The 26,017-nt window shown below is 43.8% G+C and overlaps 1 protein-coding gene across 7 annotated transcripts in view; it reads left to right on the forward strand.

Annotated features, from left to right (window-relative positions):
* The window catches only part of HTR2C (5-hydroxytryptamine receptor 2C), a 433,471-nt gene that overhangs the window by 357,657 nt on the left and 49,797 nt on the right, over window positions 1–26,017 (forward strand). For 2 of the 7 annotated variants that reach the window (XM_050964944.1, XM_050964946.1), the window contains exon 2: window positions 6,612–7,252. The exons of 4 other annotated variants lie outside the window; for them this stretch is intronic. In XM_050964944.1, coding sequence (XP_050820901.1) covers window positions 6,868–7,252 — 385 coding nt within the window. In that variant the 5' untranslated portion in view covers window positions 6,612–6,867. The remainder of the gene's footprint in view (window positions 1–6,611; window positions 7,253–26,017) is intronic. One more of the 7 variants, XM_050964951.1, reaches the window with a different exon arrangement.

The raw sequence follows: 26,017 nt of genomic DNA on the forward strand, positions 1-26,017 counted from the left end.
TTTTCTGATGCCACAGCAGTCCCTGGGTGGGTGAAAGTTGTAACTGCAGTGCCTCCCTGGCAGAATCTATTTTCTGAGGGGGAAAAAATCAGTGAGGGACATGAATTCTGTGCAAATTACCTCACCCACCTTGTGTCTCTATAGATTCTTACAGTCAGCGATAGCCTAGGTCAAAATACATTGCATTTTTAAATGGCTTTCCGTCCTGATAACTTTTCTAAGACATTTCTGTTACAAGAGGACACATTAGCAATCTGAACTAGAACAGTGGTATTACAGGAAAGAACGGTCCAGCTGTCCATTTAAGCTGATTGGGGCTTTGCCTTTGATTTCAGTGGCAGCAAGAACAGGCCCAAACTGTTTTTGTTACGCACTCCCTCACTATAACACAGATATTAGCACTTGGATCCAAAACTGCCCTGGTGCCGTAAAGTGAGGGACAAAATTTGCCTCAGGTCACATCTAGATAAGCAAGTGAGAAGAACTGGTTCTTGAGCAGAGTGGATCAGATATTGAGGTGAGAAGGTTCCAGAGTATCCTTTTTCTGAGTGAGCAATGGTCTCACCTCTGCCCGGTATAGAACCCACTGCCTCGGAACAGCTAAAGTCAGTGGAGTTATGCTGGTGTAAATAAAACCAGTGTTAGAAAGGTCAGGACCAAGCCCATGTGCAAAGCCGTGCAGGGTTAATAGTCTTTGCTACAAGTTCATTTACTGACAAAATGGCCTTTTTCCTGGTCAGTTGGCTGGAGGTGTGGAATCCCAAAAAGGAGTGCCAAGGAGCGGAGCAAAAATAAATGAATGCAGCCTGGAAGCATTTTATGGGCTAAGAACAGTGCTGCCTTTTTCTTTGGCATCTTTTCTTTCCAATGGCTCACATCCTTGCGCCCAGCTGTGCAGGAGTCACAGGCAACTATTAACCTCTTGTTCCCATGTGTGCTAGCTCTGCCCAGCTTGCCCAGCTGACGCTAAGGATTTTTGAGCTTGGGGGAAAGGAAATTGAGATGTGGGGCACTCTGGGGTTGAGGAGACCTATGTGATTGGAACTCTACAGAACCTGGTGCCTCTTCACTTCATTTATGGGGACCATGAGAGAACATAGCCAACAGGCAACAGCTGTCTGTGGAGACTGGGACTCTCAACAACTTAAGAGTTGTCTCCCTTGAGAACCAGAGAACACCTGGTTCTCTATACCGATAGGCTACCATCTTCTCACCAGCTGACAGCTCCGGTGTAAAGAGACCAAGTGAAAGTGCTGGAGATTTTTTGTGGCTTGGCCTGCTGAGGAGAACTTTGTTGGTTTGAAAGGGAAAATTGTGGGCTCCTACTCTTCTCATTCAGGATCACTTTCAGAAGCCCTCCGCACCCTGTTCTGTGCACTCAGCTATTCTAGAGTCTGCACAAATATGTCCCACAGGTTTTAATGCTAGTTTCATAATTGCGCCCCAAAAACACGGAGCATATTTTAGGTCCCTTGGTGTTATAATAGTTCGATGCATTTCCTTCTGTTTTGTTAGAACCTCTATGCTACAGTACTAATGACTTCTTCTCCCTTGTCCCTGTTAATAATAGCCAGGCTAATGGGCCAAGTTTAAAAGAAACAATTCCATGTTTCTCAGCAAAACCGGAAGTTGGAGAGTGGGGCTAATTGTTTACCCTTCCAGTCCTAAATCCAACCTTAATTCAGTTCCTGAATTTCATAGCCAAATTGTTCTACTGCTATAATTATGTGTATAGTTCTAAGTGCTGACACATAGAGAGAAGCAGAATGCTGAGAAGACGAGCTGGATTTAAGAGTGTTCAATTATTTTTCTTTATAGGAAATTAGAATATATTTCCACCAGATTTGGGAAACACACTTTGCATACAAAGTGGCTCACTAAGGCTCTATCTTTGTGTGTGCAATCAGCTCATTTGCAGCAAGAAGGCGAGTAGGGAAGTCTGCTTTCCTCGGGTCTTTCTGATAAACGATTTTCTCTTGTTTGTAATCATTTTATTTAATGCAAATTGTGTTTGGTGGGGAATCAGACATGGCTCTGTGCGCTCAAGGTTTCACAGCACATTAGTGTCTGAAGAACGGAGGCTTCATTTTGAAAACTGAAAATGAGGAATGAGTGAGTGATTTTTTTTCTTGTTGTCTACTCCAGTGTAGCCTCAGAGTGTGCTGATAGAGCCTCCCTGCTGTGCTGTAATGTTAGTCATGGAAGAAATGTCTTCTGGATGTGTGGTTGGACATACCACTAGAAAGTTGCCCTTTGTGGCCATCCCAACCTGCTGCCCTGATGAGACCTTTTGCTTCAGGAAACCCATGGTAGAGCTGCCTGCTGGAGGATGTCTGCCTGAGTTCCTTTGTATTCAAGGCCTGTTAGAAGATTTTCTCATTCAGTCTGTCAAGATTGATTTATCTTTGTCTTTTCATGAAATCTTCCTCAGTTTCTGATTCCTGTTGTGGCATGTAAGAACAGCTGGTGTCCCTGTGCCATTGGGCTGGGATAATGTCAGGGCCCAAGATAGTTAATGTGATGGGAGCTTTTATAAAATTGGAAATTGGGCAAAATAACACTGACTTTCTGGTTCTTTGCTTCTCATTTTTAACTTCTCTTTAAGATGTCTCCTCCCTGGGAAATTTTAATTCAGCATCATTTCCACCCAAGTTATTCCTTTCCAGCATGACGTTGTTTGGCTGCTTCCATTCTAAAATGTTGCCTTTTTGCGTATTATTCTGATACCTTCCAGAGTGAGACCTCATTTTGTAACAGCCTTCTTGATATCATGTGCCCTGGATGTCATGAGAACTTCTGCCCGTGTCTTCTTCATAATCTCACGTTGGTTGTACGGCTCTGTTTAACCTGGTGCAGTTCTTGCTTTCTAATCATTTTCAGGGGTGTTTCTTTGCTCTCTCACTGGAGTGATTGATTGAACTTTAATCAGATCATGTGACATGCTGTAGCAGCAATAAACATGGCCCATTTATTATCAGAGTGAGATTAGGGGCAGTTCCGGCTTCCTTTCCTAGTGTGAGTGTGTTATTGACGTCGTGAGAGTCGCGTGTTTAGGACTGACAGGTGTCCTCCTTTCTCTTGCAGCAGCCTCGGGGAGCACAGGCAGGGATTAGGGCCTCATTCTTTTAGACCAGTCAGACTGAGGCTTGGGAGCTGCAAGTGGCTGCGCTCTTTGCAGCACTTGCTATTAAAACACGGTGTGACTTCATTCTTAACCCATCTACGTTATTCACCAGTCAGGATGCTTTTACTATAGTATTAACCGATTGTGGAACACTTGGTCCGTCATTTTGCTGTGAGAATAATAGAGAGAGAGACTAAATGATAGAATGATTCACACCCCTGTGGCTCCTGTGGGCACTGTTGATGGCTAATTTGGCTCCTCAAGCACTGAGGTCTGAGTATCGCTGTTCTGGACAATGCTCAAAGAACTAACAGAGGTGATATTGGGGAAACCCTGGAGGTGCTTGTTTTAAAATTGAGTTGTTACTGAGGGCACCAAAGTGAATAATCCTGCTGTGTATTACATGGCCTCCGATCAAATTCATGTGACTTAGTCCTGTAAGACACTAGTCCTAAATCCTTACACAGCCAATCCAGCTCCCATTAAAGTCAGTGGAAAGAGACACATTTATTTCATTAGGAGTTGGATTGGGTCCTAATTGCTTAAAATGAGGTACCTACATTAGCACTTCCAGGACTGGGATCAGAGTGCTCAGCACCTTGCAGGATCGAGCCCCAAATCATCGGTGGGACTGGTACAATTCCTAGTACAAGAAATGGTTCCCTCCTGTGAAGCCCAGGCTCTTTGACCTTGTTGTTGTTCTGGACATCTGGGTTCTAATGTTCCAATGAGACCTATCAACGTTCCTGGGGTTTTGTGCTGCTGGTAGATTTCTGTGACATTCTGAAGATCTCATTAACACTGCAAAGAACCCCATAGAGTTTGGTGGAGTCACCAGGCTACTTTCTGGGGGGGGGGGGAGCTATTGTTTTTAATTAATTTACTAGAATAATTGGGAAAAAAAATTCTTTTCTCAACATGTTGAGCAAGTTTAATTTAGGAATGTTAATAGTTTGTAGCACATAATGTATCAGCACTTGTTGCATCAGGAGCCCCGTCTTGCCATCAGTCCCATGTGCACAGTTCTCATTGGTTTCAGTGTTGTGCATATGTATCTGATGAAAGGACCTTGAATTTCTGATCAGGAGATTCCTGTTAACTTTAATGGGGGTGAGTCACAGAGCAAAACTTCATGCCCTGCTTTAAGAGAGTCCAAGTGGCATGTCATTCACTAGTGCTCTCTTAGCAGATGGAAAGCAGTTTGTAGTCAGCTCTATTTTCATTTATCCTTTTAATGTGAATGTTGTGGAAGTATTTTGCAATTTACTGGTAAGTGGCTGGGGATTTTTTTAAGAGCGTTACAGTTGAGTAAATAAGTGGTTACTGGTGACTTATCACTTTAGTTGCATGTGCAGATGCACTACTTTCTGTGCAAATTTCACAGACGTCTCCCTAACTCTGAGGTCTGCAGATCTCTGGAATTAATTAGCTCTAGTTCAGAAGCAAACTTGGGTTCGTTATACACTCTGCTCATTTGAGAAATGTTTTTCCATGTGAAGCCCATTAGTAAGTAACCCAAGCCACTGTGAATGCTAAACATTTTATTGTAAGACTCTGAGCATGTCTTTTTTACATTTAATTTAATCGTGTAAATTACCTTTAGCTTTTTGATCCTAGGATAGCAAAGTAATGGATCACATACAAACAATATGGTAGAGAATCTTTTCTGTCCATGGGGACATGCTCCAAAACGTCGGTTAGTCTATAAGGTGCCACAGGACTCTTTGCTGCTTTTACAGATCCAGACTAACACGGCTGCCCCTCTGATACTTTTCTGTCCATATTTTTTAAATGATGACGTAATATCACTTGCATGTTGTTGGTTATGACAAGAAGCTGAGAAATGTGCTAAAAACAGCATATTTTCCTTTGATGCTGCTTAGTGCTCTTCTTTTATAGTTTCTTCCCATTGCTGATTGTGAAATTTTGCATTTCATTAGAGGCCTGGCTCCTACACAGGAGATGGCAAAATTGCCATTGGTTTCATTGGTGCAGGATCAGAGGTCAAAACAATTGAGTCATTAAGGCCTCGATTCAGCTAAGCATAGGGAGCATGCTTAAGTGCCTGTTGAACTGGGGCCTAAGAAAAACGTATTGGGATCAATGCAGGAGTTCCTGGGTGAAACTCTCTGGCCTGTTTCAGAGTAGCAGCTGGGTTAGTCTGTATCAACAAAAAGAATGAGGAGTCCTTGTGGCACCTTAGAGACTAGCAAATTTATTTGAGCAGAAGCTGTCGTTGGCTACAACCCACTTCATCGGATGCATGCAGTGGAAAATACAGTAGGAAGATATATATACACAGAGAACATGAAAAAATGGGTGTTGCCATAACAACTATAACAAGAGTAATCAATTAAGGTGGGCTATTATCAGCAGGAGAAAAAAAACTTGTGTAGTGATAATCAGTATGGCAACACCCATTTTTCATGTTCTCTTTGTGTATATATCTTCCTACTGTATTTTCCACTGCATGCATCCGATGAAGTGGGTTTTAGCCCATGAAAGCTTATGCCCAAATAAATGTGTTGTCTCTAAGGTGCCACAAGTACTCCTGTTCTTTTCTCTGCCCTGTATTATACAGGAGGTCAGAGTAGCTGATCCAATGGCCCCTTCTGGCCTTAAACGATTTATGAAAAAATAATCTGTCAATTGAAAAAACAGATTTTTAGAAACTCTAAATTGAAAACAAATATCCATGACAAAGTGGCTGAGCAGCTCTGACATCTCAGAGCCATGGCTCAGCTTGCATCTGTAAGGTGAACAGGATTTAGGCCACTGAATTCATTGTGTGCTTGCCTCCTGCACACAAAGACACTCGGCAGGATGAAGACAAGTGTAAAAATACTGGTCTAGTTTAGCAGAGGTTTGTCTTTTTCCCCCTTTGTTTTTTCATTGTTTGTTTATTTGGAAAGATTGGCAGCAATGGTGTCAGATAAGAATATATGTCAGGTTTGATTTACCATGCACGTGTCAAACCAAACACAAAGTACAGTCTCCTTTATTATGGCAGGATTAATCATTTTGATCCTAGTGTTTTAAATGACACCTGTGCTTCATCTCTGAGCATACAAGCTCTCTGCAAATACTTCCATTGAAGATTATAGTTTATATTGTGCTTTCGCCATGCTATCAGCATTTGTTGGAGTTTCTAGCATTGTACAATTGCTACTGTCTATGAGATTGAAGATCTGTGAAGTGGCTATCAACTGAAACACGTCTCGCTCTTCAGACTTGCTTTTGCTGGTTTCACAAAACATTTAATTAGCGATAATCGGCTTTTAACCAGCCAGAACACACTGATGTGATTTTTCCCCTACATAATTATAGGCATGGTCTGTCCCCATAAGATAAATGACTTGCAGTCTGGAGAACATTCTAACCAGCAGGAGGAGAGAGGAGGAGAATGTCATTTGCATGGGGATGTAGAGCATTTTGCATGTACTGTGATTTCAGTGAAAAAGAAGGTGCCTTTTTCTTTTCTTTGCAGAATGCTGGACATGAAAATGAGTTGAACATTATGAAATCTCCTGTCCCTCTGGGTTGCCAATCAGTGGTCATCTAACGTCATCTCAGAGGAAAACCAGAAGAGCTCCACTCTAACTTCTGTAAGGTTTAGTCCATTATGGAAGATCAAACAATTTTCTGGCGCTGGTTTTGTGAAATTCGGCTGCTGCCTTGGAGCCTCCATTTGAAAAAGAAATTAACGTTGAGGAACAATTAAAGAGGAAAATCAGCTCCAGAGAATGAGCACTATAAGTGGTACTGGGATATTAGTCAGTTTAACAACGGTGTCTGTCACGCTAGATTTTAGTTTGCACGGTGGTCTGATGGCTTGGCCCTTAAGCAACAATTTGACTCTAAATCAGAGTTTGCCCACCTCCGACCCTCTTAATGCCTCTGAGTGGGGAGAAGTCTCTCATATGTCCATGAGGGAGAAGAACTGGCCAGCCCTCCTGATTTTGGTTATCATTCTGCTGACTATTGGTGGGAACATCCTTGTAATTATGGCTGTCTCCTTGGAGAAAAAGCTGCAGAATGCCACAAACTACTTCCTAATGTCTTTGGCGGTGGCAGATATGTTGGTGGGGATCCTAGTCATGCCCGTTTCCCTCATTACAATTCTATACGGTAAGTGACTTCCATTTTCTCCCCCATTCAACTGAACGTAGTTGACAGCAGATCGGTATCGGTGGCTACAATGAATTGCTATGCACAGTTTGTACCCATTGCATGAATAACCAGAGTATAACTGTAGAGGAAATAATGGGCTTTACAGTTCTCTCTCTAGTTTTACTGGGGGAATGGGTGCTCCTTTGGAAACTGTATTTGGCCCCAGGCTGTCAGGATAGGAGTGATCTCCAAAAAACCTTTAAATGATTATCTCTTTTACTGAGGCCAGCTATAAGGAACTGCTTGGATGGAGAATATTTTTCCTTTCCAGAGGATATGCTGTAAATCATTCTGGTAAAAACCCAGAATAGAGAGAAGTAGCTAGAAAATAACAGCAATGCCTCACCAACAGCTCCAGCTCACTTGTCTCATGGCAAGACAAAAGAGGCTTTAAATCAGAGTCAGATCTTAAGAAGGGCTGGGTGGCGTGAACATGCATTGATTTCAATAGGGTTTGAAGGCACTCTGCATCTCACAGGATTGGGACCCAGTGCAGGAAGAAGTGTAGCTGCTTTCCAAGAACTGACTAACAAAACACACGTTGGGCCACATCCTCATGTGAGTAAGGCAATAGATTTGGCCCCCTGGATGTTAAAAATCTGCAGCTTTTTAATGCCACAAAAACACTAGATAAGTGATTTCTGGCTGTCATACACCAAATAATAGTTCTGTACTCGGGTGCAGCAATGAGGTTCTGGAATAACATCTTACAATAATGGCTGGGCTGTCTCCCATCCCTTCTCCAGTGGGTGACAGGGTCAGTGTGACAATTCCATTGCATCCTAATCGGGATCTGATACCCCATTGCCACTTCTCCCCAATGGAGGCTCCTCCTAACCTGCTGAACTCCCTCCCAAGGATTGTAAAACATGCACTGACACTGTCCAAAACATTTCGAGGTGGGAGCCTCTGCTCTTTTCGGATGGAATACAGCATTGGTGCACGTCTCCATGCATGTGTGTAGTCAGGCTGTGAACATCTCTAGCCATGGTTCTCCTTTGGGATCCCTGTTATCAATCTGCCTCCCTTCTGAGTGCCCTGGCAGCTGCAGTCAGAACCGGTAACTCCTCTAAAAACACCCTTAAACGTAGGATAAAAATGTGCCATCCCCACAGTGAACACTAGACAAACCCTTGAATACTAGAGGCAGAACAGACAGTAGTGGAGTGCAGCGTTATTTCAATATACACCCCACCAGGAAGGATTTGCCAGGAACTTGCTTAGAACAACTCTCCAATGGGCTGCTTGGTGCATTTTTGGTGCTATTCTTTATGAAGCCTTGGCCACATCATTCCCTTCACTAAACAGTCTCGCATTCACCTCACTGTATCTGCTTCCCTGAGGTGGGAGCACTCGCCCAAACTGATCTGTTCCCAGGAGGCAGAGTGATCTGTTGGATCAGGCACCAGACGAGGCACTTTGATGCATGGCTTCCACTCCCAGCTGTGCCCCGCCTCACGATGTGCCTTTGTGCACACTGTTCTGTGCCCCCGTTTCCTATCGGTAGAACAAAGGGAATGACGCCCTCCATTTTCAAGTGCTTTGAGATCTACAGGTGAGCAGCGCTATGTAACCGCTAATTATCGCTGTACTATTGACTTGACTACTGTAGTGGGGGGGGGGGGCGGGTGGGCGAGGAAATTATTCTGCACTATGGTAAAATATTGGTTTTCTGAGGGCTTGTACCCTCTGTCACTTACGTTGGTATAAAGTTACGTTGCTCTGGGGTGTGAATAAACCACATATGTTACACTGACCTAAGCATCGGTGTGGACAGCTCTTCCGCCAACATAGCTAGCGCCTCTTGTGGATGTGGTTTTAGCTTCTGTAATGCTTCTAGTGCAGACTAGTCCTAAGCATAACCACTGTTAGCATCCCATAGGGGTAATATCCACCTATGTCCTTTTCTGTGTGTGACTGGAAGTTTGGCTCTGTTGTTCTGAGGCTTGGTATTGAGACCCAGAATTCCTTGAGTGTTCCAAGGGGTTCGCATTTGCCTCTTTGCAGCAAGGAAAGACATGTGCAGTCATTTCTCAGGGCTCTTTTTTCTGATTTTTTTTTTAAATGCCGTAGTAGTAATAGTTCTCAGAAACAGACAATGCAGATACGAATCCTTGCTGGTTACTTAACTTAAGAGTTTGATTAGTGGTTGGTTTACTGGCCTGTAAAGTTAAAAATAGGGATATTTATATGACTTCTTCATTTGACTGAACCACTGCATGAGATAGTGTTTTAATTTCTAAATGCGCTGACCAAGTGCACAGGTTTCTAAGGTATATGTGTCATGTCAGCAGTGAATGAAATCACTGTATCATTTGTGTATGGATTTCGTGGCTTGACTTTCTAACTGTTCAAAATCTTATGCATAAAGCCTTTTATTTGCAGTTGTCTGTCTAGCCTCAAATTGGACTTTTGTGATAGTTGCACAGCACCTGTATTTTATTTTCAGTAATTCCTGAGTTTAGATTTCAGTTGCTATTTATGCGTCCTGTAATGCTCAGAATCGCCTGGTGAAAAATAGACCTGTCTCTGAAATTACAACAAGGAGAGTACATCTACTTTGACTTCATGCAAACTTCTCTTGAGGGTGTAAGAAATAGTACTGGGATGTTCCATATTTCCTGTAGCTTGAAATGGGAGCACTTAAACATTGCATGATTGCACTGACCTTGTGCTTGCATAATTCGGAGTCGCCCACCCCCATGGTTTAACAGAAGGTAGATGTATGGAAAAGTGAACTTCCTAATGAAATATCTTTGGCAGTTTTCGAAACACATGGAAATAGATTTTTCTGTTAGGCCAAGAGAGCAATTACTTGAACTCACTTAAATAGAAAACACCCTGTTTGTGCATGCTGCATGTTCGAGGCTTTTACCTCGTTCCCTTTCGTTTAGTGCTGGATCTGCCTGGCAGGCGCTCTGTGCCACAGCAGCCAAGCTTTCCCCAGGAATGACTGGGCAGCAGTGCACTGGGTGAGCATCTTCAGGTAGCAGGGCTGCTTCAGGCATATTGGAGGAACCTGCAGATCTTCTTGATCAGGGTGTCCTGACAAAATCATTTTTCCCTCCTCTCCCCATCCCACTTGTAATTCAAACCGCACCACCAGGCAGGCTGGGACAGCAGCTGTGGAGGTGGAGGGAAGGCCTGAAGGAAAGCCCTGCTAGCAGCAGTAGAGTAGGAGGGGATCAGGGCAAAGCAAAGGAAGAGTCAATCTTCACACACACACACACACACACACACGAGTCCCCTTCTGCTTATGTCCCCTCGCGGGGAGGAGGAAGGGAGGAAGGAGATTGCTCACAATGCTGTGCAGCTCATGAGCATGGCCAAGTGTCAGAAGGCTGGTGTAAGCTGGGGGAGGCTGCAATGAATCTTAGCCCTCAGTGGGAGAGCAGAAAAGCACGATGCCAGCACCGGGCAACCCCCCTGCATGTACTGTCAAATGGTATGTGCAGAAGCATGAGCATTACACCCTGATCCTGAGTGGGGCTGGTGGGCACTACCATAGTGCTTATAATAAACAAGCCATTGTCGAGGGTCCAGGAGATGGAAGCGACCTTAAAAGATTATTTAATGCAACAGTCTGAGCGTTACACAACCGTCTGGCCCTACTGACTAAAGCTTTTATTGAACCACAGATCCATCCAGGTTTAAAATTTTTAAAGTATTTTCCTCTTTCGCCCATAGCTTTGGCATTTAGACTGAGATGCCTAGAGACAACTTTTTTCTCTCATTGGTAGCATTTTTGGAGCCGTGGTCTTTGGCACAGTCCCCACCTTTGTTTACCTAGTATCTCAGATATTTCCCACAGCTAAAAGGAGCTCTCAGGACCAAACCTGCCTAATTTCATCCTCCAAGACCATAGAAATACAGCAGTGAAAAACAGAGATGTGGAATCTGTGAATCAGAAGGCAAACCAGGTGCTTGGTGCAGAAGACCGGTGAGATGGATGCCTCTGGTGTGTGCTGGGTAAAGCTGTGCACTGGAGTTTAGAGTCTGATCTTCACACAGCCACGAAGGAGCATGCGATTGTAACTGCAACCTAGAATTTGGCTTACCTCAGATGACCTGTTTCCAGTTATGCAGCCACCAGTGCTCAGAATCTGGCTTCGATCTACAGAAAGCATCTCGTTTGTCTTGTGCACAAAGTAGGGGTCAGGGAGGCAGCACAGAAGGGATGCTCGCCCATAATCTTCCCATCAAACAAGCCCCACCCACACGTCACCAAAACATGACGCTGCTTAGGGTAGGTTGTTCAAACTGTGCCTGTGCGAGCTTGTGACGCTCCCTGTGCTTGGCTGCCCTTGTTATTTGAATGATCCCATGGGCTCTGACAGGCTCCTATGGCTCAGCTCCTTCTTGGCCCAGGATAAAAACCAGAACTGCTGCCATCTCCCAAATGCCACCCACGTGTGGTACCGAAATGAGCCTTTATTCAGTCACTCATGCTGAGGGTGACCCTCCCCCTCCTGTCTCACACAAGGAATGAAAGAATTAACAATATTGTTAACATTTAAATCATTGCATCTGGGGATCTGAGTTCACTCCTCACTGAGTTGAACAGGGCAGTTTGCATGTCTCAGAGTGACTGCGCCAAGCTCTCTGCAGACTCAGCTATATGTTTCTGCCTTGGGTATGCTTGATTCACATTTCTGAGGTTTTCTTTGCAACCATAACAATTGGACACTTACCCTTCGTAATCAAATGAAAGCTTTTTCCTGGAGAAGAAGATAACAATTTGCTTCATCACGGTCCCAGTATGCCATACTGCACCCACAAGCGCATCCAGCCCCTGGCACAAACCTCAGCCTCACACGCTCCGTGTTTCACAGTTTTCACTTTATTATTCCTGAGGTCTTGGAGGCAGAGATTAGGTAGGTTTGGGTGGAAGATCAACCTCAACAAAAGGTTTCTTTTTTTTCTTTCTTTTTTTATACAACAAGATTTTCCCCTGGAGACTTTATTCTCAAGGATACCATATACTGCATGGTGTAGAGTGTGAGAGCAAACAGAAAAAAACTAAACCCACCCTCTAAAAGCCAGCAATAGAGCAGCGCTCCCACAGAGGTTCTTCTGCCTCCAGCCATCAGGATGCTGCTTTCATGGAGACCCCAGCTTTCCTCAGAATGCCTGGTTGGGACTTTTGTCTCAACCTGTATCCTTACTGCAGGAGGAAACTCCCCTCTTGCTGTGTTCAAATGGGGCCTCTGCACCCTGTGAGCTGGGGAACATCAGCACAGCTCCCCTACAGGGCATTATAAAAAGAGACCATCAGCAACTATCGAAAGGTAGTAAGATGCCTGATTAGGTAAACCCACTGGTGATCTTTTCTCAGGGTATGTCTTGGCAAGTATGTTCCTCTTCAGTCAGGATCAGTTTGTCCCTGGGGTCTCTCCAGTGATTTCTGTGGAGTTGCACTAGAAATGCATTTGGCCCTCAATCTGTTTTCTGTAACTGAGAAGTTGCTATCTCAATGTGTGATCAGTAAAATTCCATTTATATAACAGCCTTTAATTGTAAAGGCATATGATTCAGAGAGGCAGAAGAAATCTACTTGGCATTAACAAGCCAGATAACACCCATTTTCTTTGCAGCACTTGTGCATCAGATTCATCGATTCCAAGGCTAGAAGGAAGCCTTGTGCTCATCTAGTCTGACCTCCTGCATGGCACTGGCTGGAGAACTTCCCCAAATTAATTCCTAGAGCAGATCTAGCTCATGCAGCTGCTTGCGAGTGCAGCTTAACTAATTTAGAAAAATGAAGGCTGAAAATTGCATCTCCAGGTGCAGTGGAATGGAACAAACTTCCTTAATTTGAGTTGTTATTATTGGCCATGAGGACATTATAGTCAGGTATATAACCTTTAAAGTCAAGGACAGGAGGTGAGCATTTCCTTCCTGAAAAACGTGCCAGCAAACTCCAGCTCTGCAACATTGGCTCTCACTTTGTACTGCTCCATTTCCTTCTGTTCCTTTTTATTATCACTGCACCCCTCTTCTTCCTCTCCTTTTCTTTTCTGAGTCATTACGAAAGGTGGATAGCAAACCTTTGCAGTCTTGGAAGGGCTGTGGAGGAGGAGGGAAGGGGGAAGATCTGGGCAATTCTGTCTGAAGCATCTGAAACAAATGTTCAGTGTTAAAATTACATGAAAAGATTTTCTGGAAACCACTGAAGACAAGATGTTCATCACTCTGACCTCAGCTCATGTTGTTGGGCTTTGAAATGGGAATACGTATCATTCATCCAGTAAGATCTCACAGTGTGCTCAGCTCCTGAAATACATTTTTGTAAGCAACAAAGGGGGTTAGATAGTTAAAAGTGGCCTAGAACCCTTTGCTTCAACTTCCTGGCACTGATGGATTGCGTCTTACTCTTACCAAACATTCTGTATCTCTGCGCTGGAATTGTCAGAGTGGATCTGGCCAATGGCCTGTCCAGGCCAGTGTGCTCTCTCCCACAGTGGGTACCACCAGCGCCTCTGGGAGAAGGTATTACACTGCCATAATGAACAGTTATGCTGTAACCTGGAGGTAGGGGGAGTTTCTTCTTAACCCCAACTGTCAGAGGTTGGTTGATGCCATTTTCATCCCACCTAGTGTGGCTACAACTGACTTTTGGATGACTTTTATAAATGCTTAATCCTCTATTTTTTTTAATCCTGCTGAACTCTTGGCCTCAATAATATCTAGTGGCGGCGAGGGCTACAGGTTATTTATGCATTGAGTAAAATGTATTTCCTGTTCTCAATTTTAAATGTGTTGCCTTTTAATTTCATTGAGTGGTTCATCCTGGGTCAATTGCAATGTCCTATTGATTTCTTCTAGAACAGGCATTATTTTATATGCCTCTGTCAGATTTCCTCTCATATGTTTCTTCTTCAAAGCTTTCCAGGTTTCTGATTTATTTTATTTGCCCTTCTCCAGAGCTTTGCCATTTCTGTGATATCCTTTTTAAAATAGGGTCACCAAAAATGAGCACAACATTCCAAGTGAGAATGTTCACTCATCAAGTGGGTAATTCACTAGACTTTTCTTAATCAACCTAACCACTTGTTTGCCTCTGTAACCTCCATGCCCATTGAACAGATCTTTACACTGAGCTGGCTGAAGCTTTGGCTGAAGAGGAATTAGTTTAAGAGTGATTAAACAATTGTTATGCTAGCCAACCATTTGAAAACCAGCACTTATCACACTGGCCGAAAGGTTTTTTGAAGTCTCCTGCCTTTCCAGTGAATCTTCTGTTCTACCCTACCCCGCTCCTGCTCCTGTCTGGGGTGATGTTTGCTGTTTTAACATAGCAGCAGGAAGCTTGTCTGGTATCTGTCTGAAAAGAGCCATATGTAACTGTGGCACTATATAAATAAAGAAAATGATGCCTAATAATAATGGGGATATATTGCTTTCAGAGACTGCATCAGATGGGACTTTATGCTGGGAAGTATGAGGAAATCACTCTCATTGAGTGATACAGCATTATTTATGGATGAAATTTCTTCTCTCTACCTTCCTACTTCCTTTGAGTGCGTTATCACACAGTGCTGAGCTTCATAGGGCTTATTTGGGGCATAGGTTTTGTGTTGGTCCCTTGCAAAGGGGTGAATTTCACCCAGCTGTGAAGCTAATGAAACAGTTGCACAGGCTTGGAGAAAGTTTGCCTGCAGTGTATAGGATCCAAGACGGGCCATGCAGCCCTGTTCTTGGGTTGTCAGCCAGGTTTTGGTTTTGCAAAATGAAAACAATCATAGTTGGGGTGCAGTCTCTGTTGTCCCAGAAATCTAGTGTTCAGTGGAGAAAGGGTGCAGGGGGCTTCATCCAATCCCCTCCAGTGCAGATACATACAGATCTAGACAGGCGTATTTACTATATATTTGTTTAGATCTAGGATACTATACCTAGTCACGACAGTTTTCCCTTTAAACAGCTCTTCCTTTCCCACAACAGATGCAAGCTGTCCTTTCTCTGTACTATATTTTAGCTGTGATATTTTAACTTGCCAGTTAAGTGAGAACATAAGGAAGCAAAGGCACAAGGTGCTGGAATGTATTTTCTCGGTAGTTCTGTGCTAGTCTCTCCAATTGCCCCTTTTGCCAGCCTTGGCCAAAGAACGTCCTTCTTCTGCACGACCCTGACTTCCTGAAAAGAAACTCAGCCCCAAGGATTTATTTCAAGTCCATGTTCTTGGTGACATCATTAGATCCTAGCTCTATCTGTTCCATCAGGCTCAATTTCATGGTTCGGTCTCTCCCTCCCTCCATGCCCAGTGATAGTTTATCGCTGTGATTCATTCACTGGTTTTGGCCACTCTCATCACTAGACGACTAGATCCAGTTGGCTACAGTACCCCTTCGATGGCAGGCCATTGGAGCTGATTGGTCATTCCTGAGCTGCAGGCTGTCCACATGGCTGAACCCGTCCTTGGCTAGCTGAATCTCCCTCTTTCTGGGCTCTCTAGGGAGGCTCTCCTTTTAATAGTAACTGTAGCTGAGTTTCTGGAGTTAGCTGTATCGTGCTGAAGGACGTCCTGGTCCCAGGGGCAGCAATGCTCTTCCTCTGCCGTCAAGTCTTTCCTGCTGTGCTTCGTCTGCTGGTTTCTGCAGAATTTCTTCTTCTCTAGATCTCTGTCACTCTGTCTCTTCCATCTGTCCAAACTGCTTCCTTTTCCCTTTAAAATGGCCTGCCCTAGCGCTCTCCTTTGCCAGGAGAGACCACCTGCTAGGCAGCAGCAGTGAATACTCCCATTTACTCTGCCAGGACCAAGGCTCTGTCAGGTGATCATGTTCCGCTACAGCATCAAAATATATTTGTCCCAATGGAATGGTGATGACAGCTGTTCCTTCACCCCAGGGGCTACAAATGTCACCAGAATAGTTTTAAGGTCATCTTCCTGTAGGTAAGCACACTGCTTCCTTTACCTGTAGCAAGTCTTACCCTTCCCATAGGAGAGACCCTCTTACCAACTCTACAGGGCATGACCCAGCAGCCTCCTAATATCTAGCTTAGCTCCTCAGCTGGCATCGGGAGGAACCTGACCTCCTAAAAGGATTCAGCCATTCTTGCTTGTCTTGACAAATCATAATTACTAGTTAACCATTACTATGCATGGCTTTGGACCAACATGTGCTCAGTGTCTCTTCTCAGACCTCCTTACCTCCTCTAGCCCTGAAGAGAGGTGCCCTAGGGTTTGACTGTTCATTTCGTAGAAGCAAAAGACAAACAAGAAAATAGGTCTGCTTGGTAGGATTGGATATAGTAGTGCCAAGTCCGGAGGCAACAATTACTTGTAGTAACCACAGCGTATCCTAAGCATCACATATGATACCACTGACTCTGACCATTAGCTCTTATGCGCTGTTGGTGGTGGAGCTGGCCGGGCATCCTGTGGAGTATGCGGTGTGCCCCTACTGAGTAGCCACACATTCTGTGTCCCGCGTATTTAAATACCTTCAGCAATGCACCTTCCACAGCTGTCCTTATGGCCACGTGGCGGGTTCTCTTGCGTTAACCACACCATTAACATATAGTGTTGCTTCCTCTGAGCCAGGTTCCCACAGTTCCGTTGGTCAGTCTTGCCTCCATTTTCTGAAGTGCTGTACTAGGGATCTCGTTTGGCTATTATATGTTAGACCTCTGCATTCAGCATCTTCCATGCCATTGTTTGACTTGGCAGCCTCAGCACCCTGAAGCTTGTACTGACGTTCCAGACATCTGAGAAGTGGGCAGCACTCACTGCCCGTGATGTCTCCTGTCGTCTGTCCCTTCACCAGCTCACTCTCCCGATCCTTCCAGCTTGATTCAAGACTTCGGGAAGATTCTGATCTTTCTGATTCAGACCAACGGGTCTTTCTTGCCTCCTGATTCTAGTGGGTGGAGCTAAAGCCCACAGTGAGGAGTTACTTTCCACACTTCTACCAAAGTATCAATTGATGTGATACCCAAAAATGAAAAAAAGGGAATGCAGCATTGTAGCTTTTAAAAACCAAAGCAGGCCCATCATTTCCCGTGAGAGAACATGCTGGCAAATGTTATGGTGTAAACCAGCTTTTCTGAGGAAGCTGGGAAGTTAGGTCAGATTGGGCTTACAGTGGAAAGCTAAGTGTGGACGTTCTCATCACTATCGTTGTCACCATGGCATCACCACCTTACATACGTACATAGAAGATGGAGAAAAGATCTCACCACTTCCTGCGATGACAGCACAAACTTCTTGGTGTCTGGGATTTTGGGAAATGTCCTTTGAGTGACCATTAGTAGCAGGAATTTGTTGTCATCTATCTTGTTTTCAGGGTGCTAGAGGACAAGAAATGGATAAACATACAAACACTTGGGTAGGTTTTATGTTCTACGTGGCAGATGGTATCATACAGCTTAGCACTAGAGAGCTGGGAAATATACTAGCTGTGGTTCTAATAATACACCACATTCAATTCTTGTACAGTGCTTCTACTGGTGATAACTTGGAGTCATGTCCATGGACTGACGGGTAGTTCTACCTTAGGAGCATTATATTGCTTTAAGACACAATTGCCAAGCCTCAATTGTGTGATGTATAAATCTCTGAAGTGTGCATTTTCTACTTGTGCAGAGTTTACAGGGGGCATATGTTGCAAATACAGCCATGTGTTCATTCAAAGCTGATAACAGAGCTGTTCTAAATGTGTAAAATGATTTTTGATGTAGGTAATTGGGAAGGGACCCCAAACAACATCTGAAATAAGATATTCGGTTGATGAGAAATTAAAGTTACTTATGGATTTCCACATCAACACTCTCAGAGCCATTTTAGTGATACATTTAGTGATACATTTTAGTTTGCAGAGTAGGTCCATTTCCTCAATTTTCATCTAACAAAGTAGATTAAGCACATTTTACTTCAGGCATATCTGGGAAATTGAATAGACACTCTCCAAAGGCTTTTGCATAGATTTTATTTCTAAAAAATATGAAGTTGTAAGTATCAAAAATGGATTACAAACGAAGTGGTGGCAGGATGCATCAAGCCTGACCTTTTGCCAATTAGTCAGTGCTCTGACATATTTATCTATTAGCCCTTCTTGAATGTCTTGGACTAATACAAGTTCTCTTTGACAGCCTAGAATGTCTGCTGTGGCATGTAATTCCTAAAGGACTAAATAAATTAGTTTGCTAATTAATAAATATGTAGGGGGGGAAAGTAGATGGAAATTAACACTTTGTTTAGTCTTGATGGACAAATTTGTGATCTTGTAGCTAATAGACATCAGACTAAACTGTGAGGGCATCAGCCGCTCTGTGCGCATTGTGGCTTTTGATAATTGGCAGAGATCCTCATTGACTAGCATTAGCTTGGGAAAAATATAACCTGGCTAGGTGACTATCGTGGCTGGTAATTACAAGAAAGAAAGAAGTGTTGTGTATCTGGATGCATTCTTGTCCCTATGATTAACCCAACTCTCACAGGAATTATTCCTAGTATAAATAACTGGGAAAGTTGTCACAAATGCCAAGAGAAAGGAAACATACTTTTGGCTCTGATAAATCCAAACCAACTGGGGACCAACTGTTACTAGCAAGTGGCCTGAGAGCAGTGACCAGCACTCTGTACTATGACTACAGGAGTCCAGGTTTTAGAGCTCTTCCTTGGGTTTTAGGAGACAATATAAATGAGACGTCCAGGAGGGCTAATATTAGAAGCAGTGTGTGTTAGCACCAACTGCTGGAGCACCCAGATGATGATGATGATGATGAGCTGTAATTATTATCATTATTTATATGGTGACACAGATGCTCCTGGCACTTGTGGCAGGTTTATCTGTGTGTTCTCTCTGCAGAAAGAAGAAATTAGAAACAGCTCTTGGATCAAGCAACCCTTTCAGCCACCGAGTTTTGCCTGACCTTGTCTCACTCGTTCTATTGTGACATTGGCTACTCAGGATGGAAACCCTGCTGGTAGACAGGGTCAGGCAAGACTAGCCTTGGCTATTGTTGAATGAGTTACTTGGCACTAGAGAGCTAATGTAATGCCTGAGAAGGTAGATGCTGCCCCATAATCACCCCAGGGAAACAGCCCCAAAAGGCAAGTGATGGGACACATTAAATAAAGAAGCAATACATTACAACTGGAATACCTTACCTAGATGTCTCCACGTTTTGCATATGCAATTATCTTCTGGCTGTGCTAACATGGACCACAGACGTTGAGGACGTTTGACATTTTCTGAAACAGCAGCACAGAACAACATGCTGCCTAAACAGCAGGGGCTATACACCATGTGAATTCACTGATAATTTACAGTAATTACTCTATCCATTATATGTAGTATTGACTGTGGCCGGCCAGCCAGCCTTGAATGTGTGGGTCAGAATTGTGTGTGTGAAGGGTGTAGGAAAAAGTAACACTTCGGTGTGTACATACAATTAAATACAATGAAATGAGCCGGCGGTTTCAGCCATGAGTGTCAAGTGCAGGTCAAAGAGAATGAGTCTCAAAAAAATTAACAGTGAAATAGCCGCCTGCAAGCCAGCAAGCTATGCTTACTCCAGCTGGTAGATGGTTGGTCTATGGAAGTTCAGAGACAGCAAAACCTGGATGTCAACGAGACAATTATACAGCAATGAGAGCAGTGTTGTGGGGTCTGCAGGCTCAGCTGGGTATCATGTCTCTGGAGTGAGGACAAGTCAAAATATGGTCAGGAGGAAATAGGAGTAAAATAGTGCTAGGGCTGGATCCTGAGGCATCACTGGGTGTGATGGAAGTATGAGGAATTTTGATATGACTATTGATCACATGTAGCACCTAGTGTTTTCATCGTGCTGCACAGTCATTTACTAATTACTCCTCACCGGAGCCCGGTGAGGTATTAAATATTAACATGGTTAGCATCACGAGAAAGGTAAACTCTAATCCTGCTAAGGTGATGCCTTACAAGGCAGTGACATGATGCAAGAGGTAGAAGACAAAGATTCAAAACTACCTGATACAGTCATAAACATCTGTGAATGTGATTTGGGGAACAATTTCCATTTTTGTCACTGCCTCTAATAATGAAAATCACATAGTTATGAATCATTGTAGAAATCCTTAAAAATGGGTAGTTTCATGGAGACATGGATTTTTGTAGTGAAGAGACAATTTTATGCCCGCAGAAAGTATGGTTACTTTTTTTTCTGTGTGAAAACATCTAGATTAGAATGAAAAATATTTACTGTTTTGGGTGAACATGCAAAAATGATATAGCTAATTATGAAGCTATTTCAGACAGCCCTAGTAAAGACTAAATTCACAGGGTCTAAGCAAAGTCAGAGTGAACATGGGCATGGAGCCCCAGTAGCTGAAGAAGAAGATGATGATAAGAATCAAGCTGAATATTCAACTGCCCAAAGCTCAAACGCCACCTCAGTTGATAAAACAAAAATTGGGGTGAGAGAGTGTAACAGCTTCCAGTGTGACCTAAATAAGCAACCGCGGTGAGCAGCAGAAGGGAAAAGGCACGATACTTTCAGGGCATGGGCTGGGAAGAGACCAGTGGTGAGAAGAATGGAAAATAGCAGCAGCCCATCCACTCCTGCTGTAGAAAACAGAAGCACATAATAAATAGGAGCGGTCAGACGGGCAAGCCTCATTCAGCATCCGTGAATCACTCCCCAGCCCCAAAATCACACGTGCATAACTGGGGCAAATGAAGGTGCATTTACAAGGCAACAAATGTGACCCTGTACCAGTCCCAGCTCCCCACCAGCACTCAGAGCCAAAGTGCTCTCAGCTCACACATTGAGCTGCCCATGAGGTAAACGATCTGAGGGAAGAATTTGGCTCTGCATTTAGAAAGAAGAGGCGCTGTGGAGACAGCTCTAGAAGCTGAAGTACAGGCCACGGATTCCTACAGGGACTCCCCCCATTTGCTTCTCCCTTCTAGAAATGATACCACAGGAACCAGGGGAGAAGATGGTTCTCTTCCACTGTTGAATAAAACAGCAATGTTAAGTGGGCTGAATAATTAATACCTTGGAGAAAGAGCCAAGAAAAGTCAGAGAGGAAAAGTCTCCAACGTCCTACATGCTGCAGTGGCTGGAGCATCTGACAAATACAGCAAACCAAAGTCTTAGCAATGAGGAGACTGAGGAAAGTTAATCTATTGCCAGACAAGATTAGGGCCATGTAGTAGTCCATTATCCTGCCTCTGACAGTTGTTAGAATCCCCTGTACTAAACAGTTAGGGAATAATGAAATAACCTACCTGGAGGGATGTTTCCTCTGAAACCCCATCAGTTAGTGCCATGAGCATCTATATACCTTGGATTATCTGTCTGTCTGTCTCAGGGGTTTCTGTAGCTCCCATCACCACCACATCCAGTTGCTTATAAATGGCCAATCCTCTTATGAATCCCTCTCAATTCTTAGCTTTAACTATATCTTGTAGCAGGGAGTTCCACAGGTAAGTATTTGTTTGTTTCTTTTTATCAGTTTTAAGTTTAGTTTAGTTCAGTTTTAGTGCTGCCTTTAGTGGATGTCCCTTTATCCTTGTGCAATAAGAAAGGGTGAATAGAAGTGCCTGGTTTACCACCTTTGTACTATGCATGACATTATGTGATTTATGATGTTCCCTCTTCTTCATCTCCTCTTTAAGCAAAAGAGTCCTCATCTTTTCAGTCTTTCCTATGTGGAAGTTGGTCAAGATCTCTAATAATTTTTGTCATCCATCTCTACACCTTGTCTGCTTCTGCTATATCATTTTTGACCAGAACTGAACACAGTTTTGCTGTTTGTTGTACCATTCATTTACAGAATGGAATTGTAATAGTTTCAGTATTTGTTGCCATCCCGTTCTAGGTGCATCTGGACAGTTTTTTAACCACTGCTACACCCTGAACAGTCTTCAGTGACACGGTTTTCCTGAGTGGTTGCAGTTCGTTTGGAACCCAGCAATGCGTAGGGATAGTTCAGATTATCCTTTGCAACGTGCATTAGTTTGCATTCATTACCAGTGAAGTTTATCTGTGGCTATACCACACATTCACCTAGCTTTGTCTGATCCCTTGGAATTCCTCACAGTCTTCTCTAGTGTTGAGTATCCTAAATAATTCTGGCTAATCGGAAAATTTGCCACCTCAGTGTTCACTCTTTTTCCCCAGATTATTAAAACATATATTGAGCAACCCCCCTCCTAATTCAGAATGTTATTACATCTGTGCGGTGCTGGAATTGTCCATTGGTTCCTGTGCTTTGCGTGCCAAATGGGTTTAACCTGGGAAATATCTGTTGGTACAGAGGATCTGGCAGCTTGGTAGTGCTATGAGGTAATACGAATGCTTTCCTATCTGGGGCCCAAGCTGTAAATCATGTTCAAGGTCACAGCAAATAGTAAGTAGCCCTCCTATTAAGCACTGGGTGGTAAAGGCAGGTTTTAAAATCCATTTAAGTGCCTAAAGATGCACATAAGTGCCTATTGGGATTTTCAGAAGAGCCTAGTTGTCTAACTCTCATTGAAATCAATAGGAGTTACATACTGAGAGGACATGATGAGAGTGATGCCTTAAGAAGCAATTAGGCAGCTTCTTGACTGGGAAGTCCATGTTTATTAAGTTCCCCTTGCAATGCAGCATGGTCCTATCTGGTAACTGTAGAGAACCAGGAACTCTATAACCACTCCACAACTCCCATTCTTCATAATAAATGATTAAAACTTAAATTATAAACCAATTGTATGTGTGTGTTCAATACAAAATAAACTTAAAATTCCTTAAAACTACTGACTACTACATTCCCTGATCAGTTCAATTTTAATAGTCCTGAACTGTATTCTAAAGAGCAAGTCTTGAGGGGGTCTGATCAGTCTTCCAGACTCAAATCGTGGTCTCCAGAGTTCTGGGTTCAGATCCCACGGTTAACACCATGCAATGTGAGGCTATAACCCCAAAGGGCCATGCCTTACGCAGCAACTAGAAAGCTCCCTGACCAGGAAGTCCCCTCTGTTTTTTAAGTTCCCCCCAAATCCTGGTCTTCTGTGATAACCAGGAACTCCGTAACCACTCCACAGGGACCTACCCTGCATAGGCATTTTTGAAAATCCCAGTAGGCATCTATCTGCATCTGTAGGTGGCTAAATGGTCCATTTTTACTAATGGAAAACTGGTAGCCAAGGACCAGGATTGAAGGAACTGATATGATATATGGTTGATTAGGACTGGGGAGTATAAATGTAGCTGGGGGGGGGCAGGGGAAGAGTTATGCTGTGTGTGCTTCCTGCCATGGCTAAAGCCAATCACGTTTCATTAGTACCAATGCTTCTGAAAATCTATAAATTGTGAAATACAAACCTTTAGCTTCTACGTGTTCTACAGGAAGGTGGTATGATGCTGGCCACGTTGATTTCTCGGATATTTCATGTATGACTCTGTCTGTGAGGTTATCAGCTCCATATTTTTGCCTTCTTTCTGTTAATTTTTAATCATTTTGTTTAGTTCCTAGTACTGGATGATCACAGTGCAGACAGGCCTTGCGGCTAGTGCCGAATGGGTAACTCACAGGTGATACAATGCGCTTTGAAATAAAGATCTTAGCCTCACCACAGTGATTTCTAGTTTCGATAGAATTCTCTTGTCACGTCTCATACCCTATTTCATATGTTCTGTTCCCCTCATGCTGTACACACACCAAAATCCAAAGAGAATCAAGAATATTACAGGAAACCTGACAAAGGATACACTTGATTGCATTAAATCTGCTCCCCATAACCATGGCTGCAGTCAAATCATATAATGTGTCTAACCTGGCTGGGATCTCCCAGGGTACTTATAGCTTCAGAGTCTCCTGTGGTCCTGTGTTTGTTTCCTTAGGTTGAATGTTGTATCAGCAGAAGTCGCCATCCTGATTGCTCCTGTCATCTGGATACCTACCCAGCCCTTCGACACTAGTGATTTTCACGTACTGCTCTTTCTTCTCTAGGGTTAGGTCTGGGGTTTTCCTAGTTGGCTTGAGACTGCAAGAGAGGAAAGGTGAGGTGAGAGCAGCGCACAGGGAGGGAGTGGAAATCTCCAGGCTTCTCCGTGAAGAGCTGCTGGTGGGTTAGTGATAAGAGAATGCAAGATATAAGCAACATCATCGGCATGAGCTTGAGATTCTGGCTAGGAAGAAAAGGTAGCATCAGGTTTGCAAACCAAGGCTTCCTTTCTCTCCATGTCTCCTCGAGTTGCACCTTCTGAAACAATCCAAGGGATGGAAAGCCATTTTGGTTAGGGCTTAGAAAGCACTGTCCTGGAGAGGCAGGTCTGGCAGGATGAGGGACTGTGTGCTGCTGGCTGATTAGCAGAGCTCCTGGGCCTTGTCGAGGTTCTGCCTCTAGGATTGCTTATTGGATGGATGAGGCTGGTGGAGCTGGAGCCTGATCTGGCTACGTTTAAGGAGCCACTCTAGCTTGGTGTCAGCCTCAGGCAGACAGGAGCGGAGAGCACCGCAGAGCAACATCTCTCACGGTCAGAACCCTCCACCCAGGGCTGTGAACTGTGTCTCTATGAGCAGGTGCCATTATCAAAGCACCAGATGTTAGACTTGTCCCCGTTGCTTTGCCCAGGTAAGGCGCTGGCCCTGGTGCCTAATGTGCTTTCTCACTAACTGAGAAACGTTCTGTGCCTGGCTGCAGCTATTAGGGATGGTTTTATACAGATTGTCACTCTTTTTAAGCGTGCTCCCTGCAAAAATACAGATTTCCCCAGAGGCTTGGATTTCTTAGTAAACGTCGCCGGATTTATCTTTCAAGGTCCACTATAAATTTTCTGCACAGAAGCTCTTCTTTCGCTCCACAAAACAAAACCCATTCGTCCTTTAGCAGAACTTTTTGGGAGCAGACAAAAGCAACAGCCAGTTTGTGGGTCTGCAGCGTGAAGCAGCTTTATCAATGCAGGAGGGGTAGGACAGTCATTGCAGCCCCAGGGGAATGTTTCAAGCTGTCAAAACAAGGCAGTTGTGTGGCTTGCTGGGAGTTTGGTAGCTGAGTGGAGCCCAAAGCATAGGTTTGAGTTGTATCATGTAGGGATTCAGACTGTCCATATCCCATAGAAAAGGTGGGAGAATAGCCCTCTTACTCTGCGACGTTTACATAGATGCTTCATCCATTCTTGTAACAAATCAGTCATACAGTGGATCATAGACTATTATCTGTGCTAACACTTCCAGCTGGTTTTTGTTGGCAGCATGGTTTGAATCTCTGGTTTAATCGGTGCAGGCAGGACTCACTCCGGTTAGGCCGCATTCCAGAGTAGGTTCTCTGCTGTGTATAATAAGCAGAGTCCAATGTCACAGCAAGCAAGCTGGAACATGAATACGTCGACATAAACAACCCCAATTACCAGGGGATCTTACTAATACGTTGATATAAATCGGACCTAAATTGCCATCTGTTGCATAAGGCAAGATGCGTTAACTGGACATAAAAAACTAGTTGTAATCAATGTGCAATTCTCCCTTCTGGACTTCTGGTAAGGCTTCGTTAACTTTAATTAAAGGAATCAAGCTTATATTGCATGAGGAGCACCTTTCTCTGCCCTTTCTTTTCAGAACAGTCACTGTTGTCATTCTCCTTTGCTGTGTGCTGGAAGTTAGTAACCTCTGAAGACATTTCCCCATGCTGTTCTGCTGGTGAAGCATCCGTTTTTACGACGTGTACTCAATGGTCCTTTGAGTGCTGCACGCCGGAGTGTCTCCTTCACTGGACATGCATGTGCCTCAAGTACAATGGCTGCCATGATGGA

The sequence above is a fragment of the Gopherus flavomarginatus genome, chromosome 8 (genome assembly GCF_025201925.1).
Source record: "Gopherus flavomarginatus isolate rGopFla2 chromosome 8, rGopFla2.mat.asm, whole genome shotgun sequence".
Lineage (NCBI taxonomy): Eukaryota > Metazoa > Chordata > Testudines > Testudinidae > Gopherus > Gopherus flavomarginatus.